General features: G+C 37.6%; 1 protein-coding gene across 1 annotated transcript in view; it reads right to left on the bottom strand.

Annotated features, from left to right (window-relative positions):
• LOC126188683 (fatty-acid amide hydrolase 2-like) overlaps window positions 1–25,516 on the bottom strand; it is a 441,285-nt gene that overhangs the window by 15,929 nt on the left and 399,840 nt on the right. The window contains exons 10-12 of the mRNA XM_049930290.1: window positions 20,142–20,243; window positions 15,663–15,830; window positions 5,666–5,848 (exon numbers count right to left, since the gene is read on the bottom strand). Of these exons, the coding sequence (XP_049786247.1) occupies window positions 5,666–5,848; window positions 15,663–15,830; window positions 20,142–20,243 (453 nt within the window). The remainder of the gene's footprint in view (window positions 1–5,665; window positions 5,849–15,662; window positions 15,831–20,141; window positions 20,244–25,516) is intronic.

Raw genomic sequence — 25,516 nt, 5'->3', positions numbered from 1 at the left:
ATTGTAACCTAGATGATGTGCCAGTTGGACTGCAGTTGTATCTCATTGTTTTGAAGGCAAATGCATTGCTGAAAGAGAAGCGCAAAGAGAAAAAACTTGTTGAATTTTATTGCTGTTTACATGATATTGAGTTTCCGAAACTTGAAGGAATTTGCTAGTGGTATGTGCATTAATGTTTGAAACAAATTATGCCCATGAGTAAAAGTTTTCAAAAATAATGTTTCAGAAGTCAGAACATCAAATGAGATTGACTAATGAACATCTGAAGGCAATTCTCTTGATTCGATAAGTAATACCAAACCAAACATTGGTGATATGTAGGCAGACAAATGTCAGTTATTCACATTTCACCAACTCTTTTTGCTGCTTAGTTTGTCATATTTGGCTATGTGCATAGTATATCTGATGGTACTATGTTTTTACTAACATTGCCTTCATTGATAACTTTGTTGCAAAATAAATCTGTTGTTTTTTCTTGTTTTTAAGCATTGCATGCCACTTGCTCATGAGTAACACGGAAGTTTGAACTTAGTTTTTCAGCTTTTTTCACAGATGTTTTGTTCTGGCTTGTAAATACTGTTCACAAGAATAATTTGACCCAGGCTTGTTATTTTGTCAGTCATTGGGAGCACCATGTAAAAAGTTTGGTGGCATCTGCTTGACACAAACTAGGAAGAAGGCTCAAGAAGTTGGGTGGTAGCATAGAGGTCCTAAAGAGCAGCAGTGCCAGCAAAATCTCAAAATACCTTAAATAATGCCCTCTAATCTCAAAGCTGTAGTTTCAACTGACTGACCCCACATTCGACAGCAATTTGATACCTACATCTTCTGACCTCAGAGTAACCCTGCCACAAAACAATGTGTTACTAAACACCAACACACAGTTGATGTTGGATCTTCCATAGGAAATAGTATCTGCAGTGCACAGACAGTCATCAAGACAATTGTTAGGGTGCAACAAACAGTCCAGCATGTCTACCATAATTAATAAGAGGTCAATCTGTGTGTGGAATTCAAACAGCATTCATGTGCGATGTGAAGAAATTATGCAATTTCTCGATGACAATTAGAGGCCATGGAAACAACAGGCATCACTGTTGAGACATAACACTGACAAATTACCTTCATCGGTGTGTATTATCCACCTGTTGGTCTACTCCAACTAGCTGACTTTATGAAATTACTGTCCCTCCATTGCGAAGTTTTCACTGGTGGAGATGTTAATGCAGATCATGGAGACTGGAATTCCAGAATAACAAACATCATCAACTGCTCTCACGACTGTGCATTGTGAAGCAAAACAACACCATCGTACTGTACATAAAAAGCCAACCATCTACTGAACAGGCAGCACATGGCCAAACATGGCTGATGTTGGTATCATTAAGTGCTGCCAAAGTATTTGTACACAACAAATCTGAACACTCATTTTTCTCTCCACTTGCTGACAATTTTCAACATCAACTTTGAGCCCATTCCAAATGATATTTCCACAACATATTGAAGGTGTCATCTAAGAGGCTTCACATTTTGGCACAAAATGAGACACATGGTTCAATTTCAAAATGCTGAGGTGGAGCAATCAGTTAATTACCTAAGGGAGATAACAACACGAGCAGCAGAGGCAGCATTACCACCACTTACAAGGGGTCAGGCAAGACCGCTCACAACACCTGTCACCACATCTGCTTGATGACAGCTACAAACAATTTAAGACTGTCATGGATCTCACCCACCCAGAGACCCAGGAACAAAGTGGTGATGAAATGAAAATTAAATGGACACCCTAGCTGCAAGCAGGTGTTGATGTACTTCATTGGGGACATGTTGAACAGGTGTGCCCGGACCGGGGCTTGAACCCAGGATCTCCTGCTTACATGGTAGACGCTCTATCCATCTGAGCCACTGAGGGCACAGAGGATAGCGCGCCTGCAGGGACTTATCCCTTGCATGCTCCGCGTGAGACCCACATTCCCAACATGTCCACACCACTACATTCGTAGTGCACCTAATAGATGTTTACCCATCTTACTCATTACTCATGGCAGAATAATCTACCAAGTCCCGTACGAGTTTGGGCATAGCATGTGTATTCGCACAAGAAGTTTAAAGGCCGGGAAGCCATATTAGTGGTGTGGACATGTTGTGAATGTGGGTCTCACGGGGAGCGTGCAAGGGATAAGTCTCTGCAGGCACACTATCCTCTGTGCCCTCAGTGGCTCAGGTGGATAGAGCGTCTGCCATGTAAGCAGGAGATCCCGGGTTTGAGTCCCGGTCGGGGCACTCATTTTCAACATGTCCCCAATGAAGTACATCAATGCCTGCTTGCAGCTAGGGTGTCCATTTAATTATCATTTCATTTCTAGCAAAGCTGCATGGTCATCTACGGTAACTGTTCTTTTGGGAACAGATACTACTGTCATATGAAGTGGTAATGGATCAGCTGTGACAGGAAAAGAAAACACTGTTGACAAACAACGGAATCAGGTGAAGGCTCCCAAAACATATTTGCTGGCAGACAATAAAGGCTTATTTCCATAAACACCAACAGAAGATACCATCACCTCAGGAAGTAGAGTCTGTGATTCAGCTAGTTGCTGAGGCCACAAATTTCGTCTACATCAACAAACCAGAGCACACAATTGGTCAAAAAGTGATTACCACATTTTTTAGCTGTACAGCATGCTGCCAATGTAATAGATGTCATTCGTCACAAGAGGTGGAATGCCAAAAAGGTTCCAGGTACCGATTAGCTGACCAATCAATATCTATAGCAGCTGCCCGTGAATGCAGCACCAAGTCAGATGGTGCAGTGGCTGGCACACTCTAGTCACATTCTGGAGGATGTTGTTGTTGTTGTTGTGGTCTTCAGTCCTGAGACTGGTTTGATGCAGCTCTCCATGCTACTCTATCCTGTGCAAGCTTCTTCATCTCCCAGTACCTACTGCAACCTACACCCTTCTGAATCTGCTTAGTGTATTCATCTCTTGGTCTCCCTCTACGATTTTTACCCTCCACGCTGCCCTCCAATACTAAATTGGTGATCCCTTAATGCCTCAGAACATGCCCTGAGGAGGATGATGGACCTAATTATTGTCAAGACACCCAGGTTTCAACTAACTGTGATTTCCCTAAATTACTTGATGCAAATGATGGAATGGTTCATTTGAAAGGTGACAGCCAATTTCCTTTCCCATCCTTCCATAATCTGAGCTTATACTTCATCTCTAATGACTTTATGGGACATTAAATCCCTAATCTTACTTCCTCCTGAATGTGGTCCAATATATCACAGCCACCTCCAGTGATATGCTCCATATTGTGTACTATATGAAGGTTTGGAAATGTGCCTAATGGTGGCCACCTCAAAAGGCAGAAAAAAATTTGTGGATTCCAAAGAGTTGTTGACTAATCAGCCTACTGCCAGAAATGGCAGTAGTTCAGATTTTGGTGAGGCCGCTACATGAGCTATCAACTTCTGCAATTGGTGGAGGAGGTGATAGACTCAGTGGAGTACTGAATTCTCTGAGTCTTCCTGGACATCTCTCATACATTCAACAGCATGTGACATGAAAGCTGCCTCTTCACACCTTTTTGTCATGAGGTCTCTGTGTCAGGCATCTATCTGCTTTCAACATGCTGCCAAGGAAGAACACTCCTTGTGCATATCCAGCACAGATCCTCCTCACACAGCAACATCAATGATAATGCACAGTGAGGGTCAGTACTGGAGCCAATCTCTGAACTGCAGACCGCATGCACCCTGCACTGTATGCAGATGATAAAGTGGTCTTTGGACTATAAATGAGCACCTGGCACCTTCATTAACACCAAAATATGGTTGATCACATAACATCTTTGACCCTGTAGTGGCATCTACCTTTCAACAGAGACAAAAGTCAAGCCATTATCATTAGTTGGCTGAACATCACAGACAACCTACAGACTGTCCATGTTTCTAGAAACTTAGTGCAATGGAGCAGAACTGAGTGTTACCCAAATGTCACATTCTACACTTAATTAAGATGGCACCAGTGCATAAAGTAACTACAGGGGAAGGTGCTGGGTTCCATCAAGCACCTATACTCACTGCTACACCCAACATAATTATTGAAACATTTTGGCATCACTGTGTACAAGTCTCTGCTTTAATCAGTGCTAGAGTATGCTGCACTAGTGTGGGAGAAACGCAGTTTCTTGACACTTCGAGCTCACATTTATAGTATGAAATCATGCAGTGTTATTGGCATGCTTTTTGCCAAGGGACTTCTTGACTGTGTAACTGCCACTATGTATCTCTATCTCAGTGAGCATTTTCTGGAGACTGTATGAGTCTTTTACAGTAAAGTGCAGCAATCCCAGAATTGCCACAGATGGGAATGGTGACATGAAATCCATCAAATTGCTAATAGAAGTCCAGATCTGCTGGCAGACTAATTAGCACTTAATTTATGTAGGAGTTAAAGGTATACTAATAATTGACAACCAAATGTAAATGTGCAAATTATGGACTAAACAAAATGGAAAGAAAAATTGGAAGGTGACAGACTTCAACACAACCAAAGTATACTTAAAGAGTGGCTTGTAAGGATTCCTTCTGATTGTTAATGTACAGCCGAATGGTAACTTTATGTTTTGAACTGTACAATAATTATTATAACCATATGTGGTAATAGCAGCATGTGCAAGGTAGGTTTTGCAATGAGCCTGAACATTTGGTAGGAAGGTTATTGCAGGACATGTACCAAGGAGTTTGATTGGTTTATCTTAATACCAAAGCATGAGTTTAGAAAGTTATGCATCTGGTGTGCCAGCTGATCATGTTTCCGTCCAGGATGTAATTATGAAATGAAGGAATACTCCTCTCATTTTCAGGTAGGGTATCATTCAGACTGGGCAGAAATATAAAAGATCTATGTACCCAAGTCATTCTGTGTAATTTTAAGGCATCATGTCTCAGCAGGAACATAAATACCACTTTATCACTTGGATCCCAACTTCTTATACAAGTGGCTGCAGAGTTCAGAAAAGGAAACTGGCTCTCCAAAATGAGTTTGGCTCCCACTATCCACCTTATCTCTATTTACACTATTTTTTCTGGCTTTGTTTCAGTTTCTTTCATGGTGTTATATTCCCCACACATCTCCTCTCCAGTTCCTTTTGAGTTTGGGTGATAACTAACCTTCTAACTGAAGTGAAAAGTGCAGCTTACAACATCATTGATTACAAGACTACCAAACATACAGGACAGATCAGATGACTAATCAAAAACACAGGGCATTATGTTCTTCCAACTAATGTCACTAGTTTTTATTTTATGGACGGATAATTTTTGCATCACTGCTGGAGAATGTGTAATGCCCAGAACTAATTATGGGAAAGAAATAAAGAAGCAGTGCACCTACACTGGAATCAATGTGTTGCCAATTCCACTGTAGGCTACATAGCAACTGCAGCACTCATCATGAAGAAAATATTTCTATGGTTAATATCTTGTTGTTGGTAAATCTCCACCCTGTAGATCATGACTCTCCAATACCCATACAACATTTTTTGTAACAGGTCAGTCAAACAGTCCCAGATCACCGTATACTCAGCAGCCAAAACATCTTTTTATTATTCCTCTTGTTTTCTATCCACAAAAAGTTATTTTCATGAATGTTACCTGTATGCCAATTGGGAGTCCCTCACTGTTAAGTCCGAGTGGTACATGTGTTGCTGGCATACCAAGGACATTAAATACCATTGTATACAAAACACCAGCAGTCTTTATGTATGAATCATTGTGATATATGGCTGCTGTTGGGTGGGTTGGGTATATAAATACCCCACTGTCTCCTAAAATATCCTGAAAAATGAAAAACATCAAAAATAATTATTCTGCTTTATAAATAATATAATTATGAGATAAAGAAGAGGAAAAAAGGGACAACTTGTAGAAGATATAATGTAAGTTATATCTGAAATCTTCTGCAGAGCTTTCTGTTGGCACTATGTCTCCTGCATGTACTCTATATACGTTATTTTTATTCTTTGGGTCTCAAAAAATTTTGCTGCTTAGTGAAATAAGGTATTTTGCAGGACTATGCATTGGCCAAAATCATTGCTGGTCATACACTGAGGGTCAGTTTGTGAATGGCAAGAAGCTTAAACATAAATTTTAATTAGACTTATGAGCAGTAGTAGAAAAAGAAACTATTTGGTACATCAAACCATTCCTAGATGAGTTTTTCTCACAATTACATGAATACAAAACAATTTGGCACCAAATGCTTCTCTTTCTAATTTCAAAAATATTTTTCAATCTCTGTAGATACATATTCAATAACTGGCATAAAATGATATACACTCAACTATTTTATAATTCAGTATTTTAGAAGAGTCAAAAATAAGTATAGCTTAATATAACAATAGGTAACTGCTTTAACTGAAATAGTTAGTCAGAAATAAACATGTCATGTTATTTTACATGATGGAGAAACTTATAATCATAACATTTTATTCAGTAATCAATGGGTTGACTTGAAACTTCCTGGTAGATTAAAACTGTATGCCGGAGTGAGACTCGAACTCGGGATCTTTGCCTTTCACGGGCAAGTGCTCTACCATCTGAGCTACACTAGCATGACTCCCCACCCATCCTCACAGCTTTAATTCTGCCAGTACCTCATCTCCTACCTTCCAAACTCCTTTCTTCCAGGAGTGCTAGTTCTACAAGGTTTGCAGGAGAGCTCCTGTGAAATTTGAAAGGTAGGAGATGAGGTACTGGTGGGTGGAATTAAAGCCATGAAGACAGATTTCATATCAGTGTACACTCTTCTGCAGAGTGAAAATTACATTCTGCAGTGTGTTGACTTGTTAATAAAATGTCTGGGGCACAGTCACATAGCATACCTTTTTTCCTCTTTTTTGCTTTATTGTAATGTGGATAACCAATTCAAACAATAATGTCAATGTTTTTGTTTGCATTTATTAGTCAAAACCCACAACACTCATTCACAGTCTCTCCAGTGAACTGAAAGAGGTGACAAACAAGGGGGAAAATATTAAAATTTGCATCAGTGTAGGTCATCCATTATAAGCCATGGATGGAAAAATTTTGAATAGGTATGTATGCATAAATGTGTTTTATAATTGGAACCAAGTTCACTATAAATGTACACTACACGCTAAAAACCAGCATGAGAGGTTTTGGCCAGCAATGCAGGCATAGACAGACAGATAAAGTTAGCCGTTTGTTATTTATTCCTTGGATAAATATCTAATAATTCATTATGATGTTGAATGTTGCAGTGTGTTGTAAGGCCAATGTGCCCCATACCTTTTTCAAGAGTTTCTTTGGTCACTAGAAGACAGTCAAATATTTGTACTTATTGAATAATTATGAAAACTATATTTTAGGGTTGCTAGTGTAGGAAAACACACACACACAAACACACACACACACAAACACACACACACACACACACACAGAAGCTGTGTAAATTAACAGTGTGGGTCAGTTTACCTTGGGTATTATGTTTGTATAACTTAACTATTGTTAACTGTAGCTGGCAGTTGACAACAAACTTCACAAAAGAATAATTTTGTTCTGAAACTGTTTTAAGTATGCCTGACTGTTGAAGGAGTTGGCTTTTATATCTGTTAGCATGGAAATAACATTGTTTTTATTACATCTTTTGGTCCAATAATTACTTTATTCATAAGTGAAAAGGAAAACAATGTTACACAGTGAAGAATTAGTGAAAGGAAATAGATAAAAAGTATTAATTTTTGTCAGTTTCATTTGCAAAGTGTATTATTGCTTATAATGCAAAAGAAAGTGAACTTAGGACATTTACAAAGTCCTTATAATATATTACTTGCAATTCAAATTATTCTCAACATACATACTCAAAAATTTTGTAAATGATGTTTTAGGTCTTAATTTTTGATGTGCAATCCTGTTGAGGTGTGCATGGTCATACCTAAGGTTCATAACTGAGTGTACTAAATTTTATTCTAGTTTAGTGTTTAGTGACAAATCATTTTCTGAGAATCAATTCAGAACTGTCAACAAATTTTTTTTTTTTTTTTTTTTTTTTTTTTTTTTTAATTGTTGAAGTGGCTCTACACTATGTACTCTCAGCAAAGAGAGGATCACATTTATACAACACAAATGAAAGCAGACTCAATACTAATCTCTATAGCAAAGTGATACGATTTCTCTTCACTCTGAATATGCTGGATTACTTATCTACCCTGAATCATTTAACTCTCTGCATTCTACTGGTACATAATAACTTCAAACATGAAGCCTCACCCAACATGTGTCCACTGAAACACTCTTCTGGTACCTTAAATAATATATTTGCTTGGAATTACGTAATGCGAGTCTTTGTGGGAACATAATTGAGCAGTTAGCTGTGAAGTTGCTGTAAGCTTGTTCCATTATTCTTCCTGGTGTTTCAAGTATGGAAGTGTTTAGGCCTTTTAACAGGATACTTGCGTTACCAGCATTACAATTTTGAGGAGGCCTCCAAAAGTCCAATAGTAATTCACTTATGGAGGTGAAGAACAGGTACAAACCAGCACTGAACCTCTATTTGTTATATTAATCATCTGTTTCCTCTCATCCAGATATGACTCCATTCATGCAAATGGGATTGCTTTAATCAATAATATTTTGATTTTTTTTGTAGAATTTTATCATTATACAATCAAAGGCCTTAGCAAGATTATAAAAAAATGTGAATATGATAATTTTTCTTGCTTTGTTGTACCAAGACAGAATTTGTGAGATCATATATTGCTTTCTCTATAGAGAAGCCTTTATGGAAGCCAAACTGAGATGCTGTTAAAAGGTCAGTATCAGATATGTGGTCCAGTATTGCAAGTTAGCTTTTCAGTAACTTCTGAGCACTCACAAATCCACTTTAAACATATATTGCTATTGCCTATTTCAGTGTTTCAGGAAATGTGCCTTGACTCATTGGCTTAGAAACAAACCTAACTCAAAGGCGGCAACATCAAGTAAACACAAGATTTCTGTAGTCTGGATGAAATACAATCAAGAATAGAAGTGCTACAATCTTTCAGTAGCCCAATGATTTTTGTGGTATCACTGACTTGGCAAGGCTGATCTCAGGTGGTGAAGTATGCAATGCCTGTCTTAATAAATCTAAAGGATCAGCATTATGTGATCCATTTTTTAGATCTGCTTTTTTTTCCAGCAACTGTTAAGAAGAAGTCATCTAATTTAGTGAACAATGATTTCAGTTTAATTCATCTGTCTTTCTGCTACTGTCATCAGTTGCAATTGTACTTGGTAATCTACAAATTATTTTTCCTCTGTTCTTAAAATTTTTAATTTTTTATGCCATTTTTGTGCCATTTTTGTGGGATGAAGCACAATTTTGCAATATTACTGGTATTGATTAGAAATAATTCTCTGTAAGAAATAAAACTCTCTTTTGCTGCCACAACATACTTGGTTCATAGATAATAACCATCCTTTCTCATGGATTCCACTGTTACTACCTCTACCCACCAAACCAGCAAAACTGAATTCACAGCATTGTAAGAATATTTTAGGAAAAAATTAATCTTGTCATCTAGTGTGCAGCCTTGGTAAACTACTTCCCAGTGTTCATCCAGTAAATTCTCTTTAACATTGTAACTGGGCCAGCATTTATAATTCGGTTTAACAAGGCTTTGCCATTGTTAGCTGAACAGAATTGAGAGGGATGCTTTATCACTCCCATTTGACCATTATATTCACCTGAACCATTTGCTATGAGTTCATCTATATTTTATAAAAATGCCCTACTGTTCTTGTAGGGAAAATTACTGTAGGGAACAAACCAAAAGTGATAATTGCCCTCAGTGCCCTCATGAAGCAAGTAGCTTCAGCATGCTGTGCACTTAGAATAATAAATTCAATGTATAATAGCACTAGAACAATATTTTTTGCATGTGTTCATTCTATAATTGATTGTGGCATAACGTTCTAGTGAAGAAACACGTGGAATATACAAACAATCTTTAGGCTACAAAAAAGGATTATATGAATTATAATAAAAAGTAGCAAGAGAGCTCGCTGCACTGAGCTGTTTAGGTGTAAGAGAATCCTGACTGTTTCATGCGATCCACATAAAGAAAGACATCGACTAGTATCCAATGAATGGTCTCTACATGAATATGGAACCAGATCCACTCACCACTTACATGTCAGTAGGAAATACAAAACAAAAATGCAAAATAGTGTGCTATATAATTAAATTATACAGCAAACTGCAAATGATAGTCATCTAGATATTGAACTACATGCTGTTTGTATTACATTAATAATAAACTTCTTTTATATTATTTGGATTATTTCACATCTTTTGTGTTATTTCCTTTTTAATATTTAAGTAATCTGACACCATAACTATGTAGTGCTTTTAATATGATGAAATTAGTTTAACACTACTTTGATCCCAGATATGTTCCATAAGGTTGTATGTTCCCCACACTTTGGTTTATTAAGAAGACATGTAATCCGCTGTTATATTTTACACTGAACACTAGTTAAAAAAATCAAAACTGTGACAATGGCCAGTAAACCTTTGTAAATTACTACAATTATTATAATATTATGAGTTGATGTCCTGTTTGTTATTAATATGAACTGCACTTAAGTTAATAATTTAGCTATAAGCGCATTGGTATCCTGTATTTCAGCTAAATTTATAATAATATTAAGATCATAAATTCATAATAATATTAAGATCATATGTAAATTACAAATTCAATTTTAATGCCATCTAGGAATCATCATCTCAAGTAGCTTATTGAACTTAGAGACTGTGTTTTCTATTCACAATAATACTGGCCACTCATGTTTACATGGTGTGTATAACAAATATTGTATTACTTGTCTGCTGTACTGGTCATCAACTGTAATGCTATCTTCATATATCATGGTGTAATAACGTACTCACAATGATCTCTGCTATGAAACAACACAAATACAGACTGAATGTGTCAGTGACTAAGCTTTAATGATGTAATGGCTCAGGTAAAATGATACCTCACTGCATATAAACTTATTCCATTCGATAATTTTGACTTCTGTAAATATGAGTCTTTCATTTTCACTGCTTCTTCCTTAACCAACTTCCAACTTCCAATTTTATGACCTCTGTTCTAATTGATGGAAGACGAATGACATGTCAGATTATTCCAACTGTATATTCTGTATTAATTTTGTCATTCAAAAATCTTTTATGACAATGTGTTAAGCTGTTATGGTAATTACACTAATCAAGACTGTTTTTGTGGTACGTGTTCTGTAAACATTTTCTTACATCTCGTTGGACACTGTTGTAATTTTACGTGCAGTTTCTACACTTTTGATTCCTGTATGCTGCTGGACTTTGCTATATTCTTATATTTAACTTTAAGTTTTAGATCTGAACATTGTTTGTATGCAGCTGAAACTAGTAATCACAATAAAAATTGTTTGCAGTCTTGACTTTGAGGACTTCTAATCCTTAATATACAAAAAAATGACAATTACAGTTTCGTTAATGGTGGGTGTGGTAACATTAGTAAGTGCCCTCTCTGAAAACTACGTAGAACTGGTAGTTCAGAACCCCACTCATGATGGAAATACAGGGCTATTACAAATGATTGAAGCGATTTCATAAATTCACTGTAGCTCCATTCATTGACATATGGTCACGACACACTACAGATACATAGAAAAACTCATAAAGTTTTGTTCGGCTGAAGCCGCACTTCTGGTTTCTGCCGTCAGAGCGCTCGAGAGCGCAGTGAGACAAAATGGCGACAGGAGCCGAGAAAGCGTATGTCGTGCTTGAAATGCACTCACATCAGTCAGTCATAACAGTGCAACGACACTTCAGGACGAAGTTCAACAAAGATCCACCAACTGCTAACTCCATTCGGCGATGGTATGCGCAGTTTAAAGCTTCTGGATGCCTCTGTAAGGGGAAATCAACAGGTCGGCCTGCAGTGAGCGAAGAAACGGTTGAACGCGTGCAGGCAAGTTTCACGCATAGCCCGCAGAAAATTGGCTCATGCCACAACTGGAGACCAACAGCACCGACTTCATCTTTCAACAGGATAGTGCTCCACCGCACTTCCATCATGATGTTTGGCATTTCTTAAACAGGAGATTGGAAAACAGATGGATCGGTCATGGTGGAGATCATGATCAGCAATTCATGTCATGGCCTCTACGCTCTCCCGACTTAACCCCATGCGATTTCTTTCTGTGGGGTTATGTGAAAGATTCAGTGTTTAAACCTCCTCTACCAAGAAACGTGCCAGAACTGCGAGCTCGCATCAATGATGCTTTCGAACTCATTGATGGGGACATGCTGCGCCGAGTGTGGGAGGAACTTGATTATCAGTTTGATGTCTGCCGAATCACTAAAGGGGCACATATCGAACATTTGTGAATGCCTAAAAAAACTTTTTGAGTTTTTGTATGTGTGTGCAAAGCATTTTGAAAATATCTCAAATAATAAAGTTATTGTAGAGCTGTGAAATCGCTTCAATCATTTGTAATAACCCTGTATATTGAATGTAATGCCAACAAAGAGATCTGACCTTTTGGAGGATGTCCTCATCAAAACTGGTATCAGTGGCCATTATGTGGTTGTAGCAAATGATTACCAAAGTATAAAGGGTAACTAAAACAAGCAGGAAGTTATTTATATTCAGTAAACTAGATGAAAACTCAATGAGAAACTTCAAACTTCCAGCACAGGGCAGAAGCATATAGAGGAACTATGGTCCAAGTTTAAAAGGATTATTGAACGTACTCAGTAGAAAAGTTCATAGTAGGAGGGAACCTCCATGTTATATAGTCACTGTAAAGAAACTAGAGAAATAGAAACTACTGCATAATAACTGTAAAACAAAGCACTGGGCTATAGATAAAGAGATGCTGAATAAAACGAGTTTTGCTGTCAACAGAGCAATGTGTGAAGCCTTCAGTGAGTACCATATGAGAATGTTGTCAAATGATCTTCCACAGAACTCAAAGACAGTTTGGGCATATGTTAGGGCGTTAGTGGTACCAAAGTTAGTGTCCAGTCCATAGTGAATGAGACAGGAACTGAAAATGAGGATAGCAAAGCGAAAGTTGAAATTCTTAATTCCATTTTCAATTGCTTCTTTACAAAGGAAAACCCAAGAGAATTTCCCAAATTTAATTCTCATACCACTGAAAAATGAATGAAATAAGTATTGGTGTCAGTGGTGTCAGGCGAAATCGTTAAAACTGATCAAAGCTCCAGGGCCTGATAGGACCCCATCAGATTCTATACTAAAATTGCAGCTGAGTTAGACCCTCTTAACTATAATCTTTTGTAGGTCCCTCAAACAAAAAGCCATGTCCAGTAGTTGGAAGAAAGCTCAGGTTACGCCCATCTACACGAAGGGTAGTAGAAATGATCCAGAAAACTGCCATCCAGCATCCTTGACATTGATTTGCTGTAGGATCTTAGAGAATATTCTGAGCTCAAAGATAAGGAGATATCTTGAACAGAATGACCTCCTCCATGCCAACCAGCATGGATTCTGAAAACACTGATCATGTGAAACACTACTCACACTTTTCTCACATGATGTACTGAAAATTTGGATCAAGGCAGTCAGGTAGATAACTAATTCTTGATTTCCAACAAGCATTTGAATCAGTACCACACATACACTTACAGTCAAAAATACAGGCATATGGGGTATAAAATGAAATTTGTGACTGGACTGACTTTTTGGTATGGAGGTCGCAGCACATTATCGTGGATGGAGAGTCATTGTCAGATGTAAAAGTAACTTCGGGTGTGCCACAGTTAAGTGTGTTGGGACCCTTGCTGTTCATGTTATATATTAATGACCTTGTGGGCAATGTTAATACTAACCTCAGATTTTTTGCAGATGATGCAGTTATCTATAACAAAGTGCTGTTTGAAAGAAGCTGCACAAATATTTAGTCAGAGCTAGATAAAATTTAAAGTGGTGCAGAGATTGGCAACTTGCTTTAAATGTGCAGAAATGTAAAATTGTGCACTTCAAAAAATGAAAACAAAAAAGGCGTAGTACCTTATGACTATAATATCAATGAGTTACAGTTGAAATCGACCAACTCATACAAATACCTGGGTATCACACATTGTAGGGACATGAAGTGGAATAAATGGAATGATCACATAGGCTCAGTCATGGGTAAAGCAGGTGGTGGACTTCAGTTTATTGGTCGAATACTGGGGAAGTGCAGTCATTCTACAAAGAAGATAGCTTACAAATCACTCATGTACCCCATTCTAAAATATTACTCAAGTGTATGGGACCCATACCAAGTACGACTGACAGGTGATATTGAACATAAACAGAGAAGGGCAGCATGAATGGTCACAGGTTTCTTTGACCCAAGGGAGAATGTCACAAGATGCTGAAGAAACTGAACTGGCAGACTCTTGAAGATAGACATAAACTATATCAAGAAAATCTACTAATGGAGTTTCAAGAACCAGCTTTACATGATGATACTAGGAATATACTACAACCCCCTACATTTTGCTCACAGAGGGATCATGAGGACAAAATTAGAATAATTACAGTTTGCACAAAGGGATTAAAACAATCATTTTTCCTGTCCTTCATATGCGAATGGAATGGGAAGAAATCCTAATAACTGCCATGCACTCACAGTGGTTTGGTTTGCAGAATACAGCTGTAGCTGTAGATGTAGATCTTTCATCTCTAACATTGACAATGTCAACAAACATGATCCGAAAAATTATCTGTTAGATAAGCATTCTTATAGTGTCAAAGATCACCTGAAATGATATGTAAATAATGCTGAAAATTATGCTAATAATTAACTGTTATATTTAAGAAGAATTTTGTGACATGTTTAATAGAATAGTGAAATATGATGTACAAACATGTAACATAGTAAAGCAAATCTACTTAAACAGTGGTAAGACAAGGATGGAGTAACAAAAATATTATGAAAAGCACAGATTGCTAATCACTGTATAGAAGAGATGTTGAGTCAAGACAGCCACAATGAAAAGATCTTCCTCCAAAATAGAAGACACACACATACAAACAAGCACAACTCACACACACTCAAGACCACTGCCTCCAGCCAGTGACAGTGGTCATGTGTCTGTGAGTTGGGCTTCTGTGGATGTGTGTGTTTTCCATTTCAGAAGAAGCTTAAATGTACAGCAGTCATTACGATGTGCCTGTCTGCGACTCAATATATCCTCTACATGGCAAGTAGCAATCTATCCTTTTCATAATATGTCATGTATCTATGTACACGTCCGTATACACTTATATTTATGTATTATGTACATTATTGTGCTGACAACATCCATACAATTCACAACATCTTGATGTATAAATAAACACAAAAATATCCAAGATGAAAGCAACATTTAAGTCTATGGCCAGAGACTTCTTTCCACAATATGTTTAAATTGCCTTGAAATGTTGTTATAAGACAACAATATTGGTCAAAAAATTATCACATCTATAACAAGTCTGTGCTATTGAAAAAGAGGGTTATAAAAATGGATCAGACTTTTTTAAAAATATCTCTCCCAAATGTGTAACTGGTTGTATGAAAAATCTTATAAAGAAGCCAATTTTCTTACCACAAATTTCTTCCTTAAAGCATTTCTCTGAGCACAGTAATCATTGTATTTGTAACGTGGTATTAACACATTCATTTCCTTCAACAAATAGAAGGCCAGTGCTGCTGGCGAGTACTTTGAAATACCAAATATTGACTTCAGTATTTCCACAAATAGATTATGGCTCTCCTGAAATGTAAAGAATAGATATAAAATATAAACTATGAAGTTAACCTAGAACTTAATTGTAGTTCTTTGTTAAACACAGCACTTTGATATCTTAATATTTGTCATTATGGCTAAATAATCTATGAAGCAACGAGAATGAGATTCAAAATTTCAAAACCAGTCATGTGAATGAAAATATTACAACAGTGAATGTGGTGAGTTCATTCAGTACCTTCCAAAAAATTTAATGCTTTAACCAATTAATTCTGCAAATGTATTTTCAAGTTGTAGCAAATAAAGCAAAGTAACAGTCTCAAATACCAGGTCTATACTTTTATTGAAAGTGTTCTGCGTATTAATGTTTGTAATGTCAGATACCTCTGAAGGTAGAGATCTGTGAGTCCGAATGCAACAGTATACAGATAATGCTGATATTTTCAAGTGGTACATTTACTGTCAACTTATTTATTTTATGTGTGGAAGTGATATATTAACTGTCATCAGTGAAACATAAATTGTGTTTCATCAGAAGGGAAAGACAAAGTTAGTTTAACTGTTTTGTTAAGCAAACACATCTTCTGGTACTTCTTGCTTTCTTATATGAAAATGATATTGCCATGAGCTGTGGTGCATGCAGTGTGTGTAGGGTTTAGCATCACTGGTTGGCATGCTGTGGGCCATCAGTTCAAAACAGATCACAAGCAATTATTTGTTACTACGTTTGTAATGTTTGTATATTCTGGATTATTCAGTGTCAGCATTCTGGAATATCTTATATGTCTAAGCAGCTGCACTCTCTGTCCACGAGGTCAGCTGTGTTCTGGTTGTTGACTGGTGTCAGTAATTAATTTGCTTTGAGTGCTAAGTATTGTATTTCACTGAAGACCCTCCTTTCAGTTTTGGACTTGAGTGTGGTTCAGGTGTGAAATTGTTTGGTGGATTTAGTGAGTACTTCAGAATTCTACATCATCAAAGCTACAATTAAGCAATGTGAAAACTGCCAACTAAATGGACAGAAACTAGAATACAAAAATGTGATATTGTAGTGCCTGTTTTACTCAGAAATATGACACAATGTTCCTTCAGACATGCATGCACATGGTTGATGATGTATGGAAGTTTGGGTTTGGCCATAAGTCATGCTCAGATAGCCTAATGGTAAGGTGGCCACTCATGATAAATGGGAAATCTGGGTTCAAATCTCAGTCCAGCACAAATTTTCATTGTTGTCACTCCATTATACAGCTGATGGTTGTCCATATTTGCAACTGCAATTACATTTCATGTATAGAATACAAGTAGTATATCATTACCAAGCTCTGTATATTCAGGAGGCAGGTAGATTCAAAAATAATAGTAAGTCAGCTGCACATCCGGCATCAATCAATATTTTCTAGAGGCACTGATCAGGACCCAATGAAATAGCTGACAGGATTTGACTGGGGTGCCAAATACCACAAGTGGAATGACATGTGTTTGGCAAATGTCTACTTTTACTTGGCTGATGCAGCCCAACAGTGATTCAAGAAACAATGAAGAGAAGCTTAATAGCTGGGACAAATTCCAGCCTGAACTGAAGAAAACATTTCGCAAGAACTGGCAGCAAGTCTGATTAGCAGAAGAACATTTGAAGGACACAGCCTGATGTCACTGGGGAATGACACAGTCATACACACGTTTCGGCCCTATGCAACATCATGAATCCTAACATGACAGAAGTCGACAAAATCTCACACTTGATGAATGGAGTCACTGAAGACATAACTAAGCTCTTCTGGTAAAGGATTTCACCACAACAGAGGAATCTATCAAGTAGCACCAGTGAATTAATTAAATGCAATGGAAAAGTCTTGGGCAAAGGAGATATGATTAACTCTAAATATGGTCCCTATGGCAGTTAGAGATGACCACCACGAATCCACCTCTCTCCAACATCAGATAGTATGAGAACAGATACAACAGTGTATGGCATCTAGAAATATCAGACCAAGTAAGCAAGAGACAGCAGCCTTGAATGTCAAGCCGGTATGTCAGCAGATAATAGAAAATGTTGAGGAGGAGGCGTATTAGTCATTAGCACCAGCTGAACATACTGAGAAGAATGGACCAGCCAACTGACACTAATGCTGCAGCCATCAATGACAACCCAGCACCCAATCAATGCAGATCTAACCAAGTAGAATGCCCCACAGAAGAATAGACATTTGGAGGACAGAGGGCAACACACTGCTGTTTTTCCACTGTTGATACATGGGACAAATTGTGTGCTGCTGCAGAGATAGAAGTCTAGTTTTCAACAGCCATACATCAATCAACACATCAGTTCTATTCACATCAATCAGCTGCAGATGACTGTAGTAGAACTGTGGGATAAAACCCCGTGCAATACCCAGGACGAGATCACTCCCCAACATGTCTTTGCCGTTCTCCCTCACCATATGGCTACTTGCCTAGCTGCCAACTTCATGAAAACCAAGCAAAGCTGATCAGCTGTGGAGGAGAGACCATAAAAGATGCTTATCCTCCCTGGATGAAAGTCACTAAGATATCAAAAAATCTCATTGACATCATCATTGACAGCCAACCTCTCTGGGTGTTAAGTCAACTCAGGGGCTTCCTTTTCTGTAATGTCAGATGCTTATCATCATCAGCAAAAAATGACTATGTTCCATGATATGAAACTGATTGGCTGAAAGCCACAAATGGGAAATACGTCCAACTGACAGGAACACATATTGCATGAGTAGATATCAATGACAGAAAATGGGCCTTTGAAGGTGTCATTTTAACCGAATGTTACTCAGTCTCACAAAAGAAATCTACATGCCAGTGATGATCATAAGCATTATGCATGCTCAAGGAGAATTTTGGATCACTAATTGTCATAAGCAACCACAACTCATCTCTAAAGATATGTGTGAAGGGACAGCCAAACTAGTCCAGGAAGGGTATCTCAGTGTCATTGTCAAAGAATCATGCTTCGCTATCACTGCAGAAAATGTGGGTGAGGAAGCTATTATCAAACTGCCAATAGGATCTGGCCTGACCGAGGAACAACACTGGCAAGTGGTGGCCATTCTGTTTCAATTTTTGGATGCTTTCACATCTGGGATGAAGAAAGACAGACTGAGTGTCCCATGATAAAACACGCTGTCAACATTGGGATCATCTACAAATTAGCCAGTGCTCATTTAATTTGTCACTGGATGAACAATGGGTGATTGAGGAGGAAGTAGAGAAGATCCTGCAAGATGATATTATTGAACTTTTGGAGCATCTTTCATCCTCTCCTCTGGTACTTGTGAAGAATAAGGATGGCACATGGTGTTTCTGTGTTGACTACTGACAACTGAATTAAAGCAGAAATAAAACTGTAAATACACTTTTTGAGTTTGCCACTGGATTGCATTGTGTAAATCCCACAATATTTCACTGACACAACTGCTTGACATCTTCATGTGCTGGTAGTTGCTGTTATCACTGCTGCAAGACACAACTGATGAGAACACACATCACAAACTCTACTGAATGATATGCAAACAAACCAGTGGTGGGGATGGGACCCCCAGTAATCAGTGAATGATACACAACACCTTAGTCAGTGGCACCAAAAATGTGGGAGATTTGAATGTGTGTTGCAGTATTTTGCATGTAGTGAGGAAGTGGCACATTTCTGGATATTAGTTACTACGCTAAACTTATCTGTTTTGGTTGATGAGTTGAGTAGTTGGCCAGGAAAGTACAGTAAAGTGTGTTTTATCTGAAAGCTCAGCAACAGTTTCATTCTTGTTTATGTGCATTTCAACTTCTCAGTGCCAAGCTACACAGTGAGTAGTTAGCTTTCCTCTTTCAAATTAGAAGGGAGATGGAGGCAAGTTTGCTGATGACGAAATTGCGTGACCTTCTGGAGACTGATGCCACATGCTTTAACAGTCCATGCAGGATAACATGATAATTTGAAAATGATATATTTTTATTTAGTACTAAACTTTGTGAACATTACTGGTGTTCCGTTAATATCACAGAATACTGTCACATAATATTGTTAACAGTGCAGTGCAACTTAGTTTAGCAAGGAATCTTAAATAAAGGTTTAAACTGATACCTAAGACTTCAGTGGTCACATAGGAAAAATACGCTAATATTAAAAGTAATGATGTTACAGAGAAACTGCAACATTTCAAATAAAAAATGTAAATGAGGAAGGAAGAAATAGATGATTACTTCAGAGGTGGACTAAATTACTCAGTTAATAAAAAAAATAGATATTTTAGGTGAGGAAGTGGTCTTTTAAAATTTATGTTACATTTGTTTTATTTACCAATAATTTACCTTTGGATTATCTTCATTTTGCAATAAATTTGGTATTCCTGGCATTCCAAAGAAAACAGCTGCACTCATTTCTACAGAGTCTGACATTTCTTCAATATTCCCCTAAAATAAAGGAAAATGTTGCTAAATTTTTTCATGAAATCATTAGATAATATGATAACACACTATACATGGGGTGATAAACAACAAAAATGTCATTTATAAAACCATGAAGAAACATATGTGCATAATACAATATTAGAATAGTACAGAAAAGTACCTCAACATGAAACTACAGTAAAAAAGTAGAGAAACAAAAACATGAATGAAATATAGCAAATTAGCTAGTTTTGAGAACCAGGGGGAATTTTGAAGAAATAAAACTGTACAGAGATTACATGCATAAACATCTCAGGCCATTGGGTTGAAAGAGGTACACTTGAACAATTTGAGGGGGAAAATAAAAAATGAAATTCAACAGATAAAATTAAAAAACCTAAAAATTTAGAAATGGCAGATAAGTCAGTTGCCAAAACTAAATCAGCATGAAGAATGAAACTGCTTGGGTTCTGTGCACCTTTAAAATGGAAGTGTCCTACATAAGATTTAGAAAAGAAATTACCATTTAATCTGTTCTGTGAGGAAGAATCGGATTGTTCACATGCATTACAAAGTTGTACAATTTAATGTAATTGGATAGATAAAAAAATCTACTCACCAAATAGTGGCAGGAGAACACACATATAAAAACGGTTTTACAAGTGCAAGGTTTTGGAGCCAGTGGCTCCTCTCCTTCTTCTGGCAGAAGGGTTGAAGGGGAAGGAAGAGGGGTGAAGGAAAAGGACTAGAGAGGCTGTAAAAAAGGTTTAGGAGTTCAGGAAAGCCACTCAGAACCTCAGGTCATGGGAGACTTACTGGACAGGATGAGAAGGAAAGACTAATTGTTCAGGACTGCACCAGCTGAGATTAGAAAACGTGAGAGCTTAAAGGTGGAAGACAGAGCATTATTAAGACAGACATTACTGCTAAAATACTGTGCATGGATTAATAAGAGTGAAAAGCTAAGTGCATTGTATATAATAGATGTGGAAGGGGGATGGCGAAAAATAGACGGAGCAGAAAATGAAATATATAGAGAATTAAAACAGAATGAAGAAAGAAGAAGTTACTGTGAAGAAATGCTGAGACAAAAGAAATTAACAAATTAAGGCCAGGTGTGTGGAAAGAACCAAGGACATGCTGTAGCACTAGTTCCCACCTGCGGAGATCTGAGAAACTGGTGTCTGGGGGAAGAATCCCAGAGGGTGCTTGTGGTGAAACAGGCACCGAGGTCATGACTGTCATGTTGTAGAGCATGCTCTGCAAGACTAATGCATGCTCTGTAACATGAAACTGTGTGTTATTGGTATACACCCCCCCCCCCCCCCTGCCTAACCCATTCATCCTAAATGATAACTTGGTGGTAGTCATGCTGATGCAAAGGGCCAGTGTTTACATAACAGTTGGTCTATGACATGTCATTTCACAGGTGATAGTATATGTTTTGCCAGTTACATGGCTGGTATAGGTGGGGAAGGTGGGTACGTAGGTTAAGTTTTGCCACAGGGATGGTCACAGAGGTAGGTGCTGTAGGGTAGGGAGATGGACGCAGAAGGAGCATAGGGTTTGACAAGGATACTGTGGAGATTGGGAGGGCAACGAAAAGCTACTCTAGATGTGGTGGGCAAAACCTCAGATAGAACGGATCTTATTTTAGGGTATGAGTTTCGAAAGTGATGGCCTTGTCAAAGTAGCTGATTAATACATTCAAGACTATGATAATACTGTGTGACAAGTAATGTGCCCTGAAGCTAGTTTTTGGAGGGATCAGCAGTACTTGAATTGGATGTGATGGCCTGGGAAATCTGCTTTTGAACTAGGCTGGTGGGATAATTACATCTAGTGAAGGCTGAGGTGAGAATGATGGTGTATTGCTGTAAAGAGTCTGCATCTGAACAAATATATTTGCCCTGAATGCCAAGACTGTATGGGAGGGAACATTTGACATGGAAAAGATGGCAACTGTCAAAATGTAAGTACTGTTGTATGTTAGTAGGTGTAATGTGAACACAAGTGTGTAACTGGCCTTTGGTAAGGATTAGATCAACGTCAAGGAAAGTGGCATGGGGTTGAGAATAGGACCACATCAAATTTCATTGAGAGAAGGTATTTAGAGGCTCCAGAAATTTTAACAGGTCAGCCTCACTGTGAGTCCATATGACAAAGATGACAACCAAACCAGGGGCTGAAGGCTGATGGATCACAGGAAACCCCCTCCAAGTGACCCTTGAAAAGGTTGACACAGGAAAAAGCCTCCTGGTTCCCATGGCTGTACCCCTGATATGTTTGTCAAAAATTGATTATTATAGTTGTTTAATTGTTCTACATAATACCCCTCACAACTGAAGCAGGTTTACTAACACTTAAAAAATGCTTGGATTACCACAGTAAGGAATTTGCTAGGAAATCCACATAACTGCTTGTATGCTGCGTAGTATACCTGTTCATCAGAACGAACTGTCACCCAGTGTTTCTTTTGAGTGATCTAGATATATGGATATCACTTGAGAAAATGTCTGTTGAATGTGATAGAATATAGTAACTTCAGGTCTGGGATTGTCACAACTGTTGCATGAGCCATGTAGTGTCATGTTGCAACAGAAACTTTGCACACATCAGCCCATGTCTGATTGATTTTTTTCTGGAGAAAAGATAAATTTTTCATCAGTCCATGTCTGATTGATTTTATTCTGGAGAAAAGATAAATTTTTAAATCTGAGTATGATGTCTCTGTGATAGCAATTCATTGCAACATGTAATGCTCCAAATTAATGTCTTTTTATCTCTAACAGGAGTCACCTTAACCTTCCTTGTTAATGATTGGTCTTAGAACTTCAACACCTAAATTTTCTGGTTGGTAGTAGAGGACCAGTATGTTATTCTTTCAAGGAAGGGATTACCTTATCATGCACTATAAGACCTGATCGCCTGCACCAACCTGTTGCTGTTGAGGAGTCAGGTACTAGGCAGCTGCTTTATGAACACACAATGAAATAGGACATCATGAACTTTGTGATGTTTGAAACCATGACTACTACATGGTGACCATTAAAACTGCAGCACTAACAAGGATAGCAAATAACAAAAATTTACTTGTATATTTAGTTGAGTGGAGAGAAAACCTGTTTAAATTTGTAGGTGATCTGGGATATAGAGAGAGGGATATTTAGTTCACAGAGCTTCCACATCTGGCAGAAACAACAACTCAGCAATGAGTTGAACTGAACTTGGGTGAAAGATATAAATATGTCAGTTCTTGCTGATTAAAGTCTATGGAAGAGTTCATCAATAATAATGGCATGGCACCATATATTTGTAATGGGACCCAGCTGAAGAAAAGATGTAGTGCAACTCCTGTGCCCCGCATTGTCATTGAGGACACCACTGTTGGCATGCCAAGTTCTGCTGCCATGTACAGGGAAGCCAAACAGTGGTTACTGTGCTGACAGTCCATGGTCTCCATACTTCATCATATTGTCGATGTAGATATGTGTCTTACTGCAAACAAGCCCATTTTCTGACTCAAGGTGTGGGTGTCAATGATTGTAAATCCTATAAATCTATCCTCTTGAGTGCTACTTGTGTGGGGTCACTGAGGCACTGCATGGCAGTGAGCGTGAGCCCCCTACGTCCATTGATTCCATATTCACATTATAGCTGTGGGGTTGTGAGCAACATGAGCAGCAGTATCACAGAATGGTAAAACAATGTCTCATTAGGTGATGATCCTAACATTGTCAGATTCTGAAACATTTTCACAAACAACTGACATTCAAATGTGATTTTTGAATGTGAAACCTTTGTGTATTCTTTCTTTATATACAGGATGTAGATGGTGTTATTCCTATCCGCATAGTGCAGTTGTGCTGAAACACTAGTCATTTGCATATCCAAGCATGTAGCACACTTTGTAACAGTTTGAGGTTTGTTGCATACTGCCTTAATGGCATTTTGGTTGTAATACCCAATAGTGTCTTTGCAGATGTTGCAATGTCAATCACCAGTTTTCCTTCATAGTGGATGTTATGGCTAGTGTTTTCTAGAGTCATGATGCAATATGTTATTGTACCAGTTACAAACTTTAGATCCCATTTGTAGATTTGATGTTGTAAGAAACATGCTTTCACTGTGCTGAACCTTTATAACGCACAAATTAAATAGCAGAAGGCTATTCATTCCTGGCGGAATCTGTTAACTGAGCAGTGCTCTATACACCATTCCTGTATTTGTGTTCGTGTTGGATTTCCATGATACTGTACTGACACCTTTTCTGCATTCAGCACACTGTCACATGTTTAGGACATTACAGGCTACTGGCACCTTTCTCATTTTTTATTTGATATTTATGATTTTCATTTGATTTGATATTGTTTGTCAAAACTTCTCCAATTTCCTCATCACTCAACCTGTGAATTGTGGTTCTGTCTTCATCCAGGTTTTATTGTACAAGAATGGGATTTAATAAATTAATGGAAATTACTTGCATGAAACTTACTTTGTTCCCAATCCTCATATTAGTCATACTGTCTAAATTTATTTACTTTTTTTGTAGTATCAGTCAAAAGATAGGGAAGAATAAGGAAATCATATAAAGATTATTACAGAGTTATATTATATTCAAAATAACAAGCAAAATCAGCTTATTAATGTGAGGGAGAAACAATAATGGAGATGGCCCTATCTTTACATTCTTTGTATTACAGTAATCATGTTAAATGAACCTCACTGAGAGAAGTCTCTGGAATTTGGGAAGAAATCAAAGCCATATATTTTAATTAAGTGTTATACTTTGAAACAACTTAAGTTTATGAAAATTCACAGTATTGTAATGCTTATATTGTACCTTAACACATTTTAAGAGTTTATAAGAGGATAATTTCTGATGGAGTAGAAAGAGTTATGCTATAAAAAGTTCTCTGAGTCAGTCTTAAATTCAGTTCATCACCTTCAAGTCATTTAAAAGTATCTGGTACATTGGCATACCTGACTCCTTTCTGCAGCAACATTGAAGCTCAAGAAGTTGTTTTTGAACTTAGTATTATATGCATGCAGTTTACATTAATTTGGGCAACACAAAATCAACAACTAAAGACATTAATGAACGGATGCAAAACAGTTCTCAAAATAACAATTTTTTGCAAGAGGCACCTGCTCGATGTTCTAGAACGAAAGCCAGTTAAAATTCTTATAACACATGAGTGAATTCTGAGAATGTTAACCAGTTAAATCAGTTCTACAAATCTTTTACATGCTTTTTCCCTGATGACTGAAAAAATGGTGAAGAAATTAATGTAAAA

Source organism: Schistocerca cancellata, chromosome 5 (genome assembly GCF_023864275.1).
Source record: "Schistocerca cancellata isolate TAMUIC-IGC-003103 chromosome 5, iqSchCanc2.1, whole genome shotgun sequence".
NCBI lineage: Eukaryota > Metazoa > Arthropoda > Insecta > Orthoptera > Acrididae > Schistocerca > Schistocerca cancellata.
Note: the sequence above shows the minus strand (reverse complement) of the source record. Positions and strands in the feature narration are given on the sequence as shown.